Source organism: Bos mutus, chromosome 14, assembly GCF_027580195.1.
Source record: "Bos mutus isolate GX-2022 chromosome 14, NWIPB_WYAK_1.1, whole genome shotgun sequence".
Taxonomy (NCBI): Eukaryota; Metazoa; Chordata; class Mammalia; order Artiodactyla; family Bovidae; genus Bos; species Bos mutus.
Window position 1 is genome coordinate 34,074,029 of NC_091630.1, and position 1,863 is coordinate 34,075,891.

At 43.1% G+C, this 1,863-nt stretch overlaps 1 protein-coding gene across 1 annotated transcript; it reads left to right on the forward strand.

Annotated features, from left to right (window-relative positions):
- Positions 1 to 952: 952 nt before the first annotated feature.
- Positions 953 to 1,269, forward strand: LOC102283396 (protein PET100 homolog, mitochondrial). Its single transcript, XM_005897264.3, has one exon. The coding sequence runs from the start codon at positions 985 to 987 to the stop codon at positions 1,213 to 1,215; it is 231 nt and encodes a 76-aa protein (XP_005897326.1). The 5' UTR covers positions 953 to 984; the 3' UTR covers positions 1,216 to 1,269.
- Positions 1,270 to 1,863: the final 594 nt, after the last annotated feature.

The window sequence follows — 1,863 nt, forward strand, 5'->3', positions numbered from 1 at the left end:
TGACCCTATATGCTAGACAGCAAAAGAGACACAGATGTAAAGAACAGACTTTTGGACTTGGGAGAAGGCCAGGGTGGGATGATTTGAGAGAATAGCATTGAAACATATATATTACCATATGTGAAATAGATCGCCAATCCAAGTTCAATACATGAATCAGGGGACTCAAAGCCAGTACACTGGGACAATCTGAGGGATGGGAAGGGGAGGTAGGTGGTGGGGGAGGTTCAAGATGGAAGACACATGTACACCCATGGCTGATTAACATCAATATATGGCAAAACCACTACAATATTGTAAAGTAATTAGCCTCCAATTAAAATAAACAAGTTTTTTAAAAAATCACACATGAAATAAATTTTAATATTGAAAAACACTACAAACTTTATAAAACTCAGAAAAATGATGTACTGCTTTTACTGGTATGTTCACACACTTGCCTAATTTTCCATGTTTTTAGCTCCATACTCTCTGATCACCTCTTCACATGAAAACAATTTTTGGAATATTTCTTCATAAAGACAGTGGATAATCTAGCTTTTCCTCTAGCGAGTAGAGGATCATTCAGATCAGATCAGTCGCTCAGTCGTGTCCGACTCTCTGCGACCCCATGAATCGCAGCACACCAGGCCTCCCTGTCCATCACCAACTCCTGGAGTTCACTCAGACTCACGTCCATCAAGTCAGTGATGCCATCCAGCCATCTCATCCTCTGTTGTCCCCTTCTCCTCCTGCCCCCAATCCCTCCCAGCATCAGAGTCTTTTCCAATGAGTCAACTCTTCGCATGAGGTGGCCAAAGTACTGGAGTTTCAACTGTAGCATCATTCCTTTCAAAGAAATCCCAGGGCTGATCTCCTTCAGAATGGACTGGTTGGATCTCCTTGCAGTCCAAGGGACTCTCAAGAGTCTTCTCCAACGCCACAGTTCAAAAGCATCAATTCATTTTTTGGGCGGAAGCGGCTGTGAAGCCTAAGAGCAGAAACATGGGGGTGAAGCTTGAGGTGTTTCGGATGACCATCTACCTCACCTTCCCTGTGGCTATGTTCTGGATTGCCAATCAGGCCGAGTGGTTTGAGGACTATGTCACACAGCGCAAGAGGGAGCTGTGGCCCCCTGAGAAGGAGGACCAGCGCGGGGAGCTAGAAGAATTCGAAGAGAGGATACGGAAGCAGCGGGAGGAGAAACTCCTTCGTGCTGCCCAGCAGAGCCCCTGAGGTCTCTCTGTGCCGGAATTCCAGCCTGCCCCGAAGAATAACACACACACGGTTCTTTGTTTTAAAAAAAAACAAAAACAAAAGCATCAATTCTCCGGTGCTCAGCCTTCTTCACAGTCCAACTCTCACATCCGTACATGACCACAGGAAAAACCATAGCCTTGACTAGACGGACCTTTGTTGGCAAAGTAATGTCTCTGCTTTTGAATATGCTATCTAGGTTGGTCATAACTTTCCTTCCAAGGAGTAAGCGCCTTTTAATTTCATGGCTGCAGTCACCATCTGTAGTGATTTTGGAGCCCAGAAAAATAAAGTCTGACACTGTTTCCACTGTTTCCCCATCTATTTCCCATGAAGTGATGGGACCATTACTGAGAGCTTAAAATTTCTATTTCAGCATTACCACACTTTATTGCAGTGCTCCATAAATAAGGTCTCGGTCAAATTTGGAAAAATCACTTTCTACTTTCTTCTGTAGGTGAGGTATAAGATTTCAGAGCATTTCAAGTTTTTCTATGTAGATGACTAATCTTAAATACGCTTTGAATCAGCAAAACTCACTGAACAGTCTGCTGTTGATTTTTTTTTCTTTTTTAATTTTTATTGGAGTATAGTTGACTTACAATGTCACATTAGTTTCAGGTGTAC

Coding starts and splice junctions, on each gene's coding strand:
- LOC102283396 (XM_005897264.3), top strand. CDS start 985: ATGGGGGTGAAGCTTGAGGTGTTTCGGATGACCATCTACCTCACCTTC.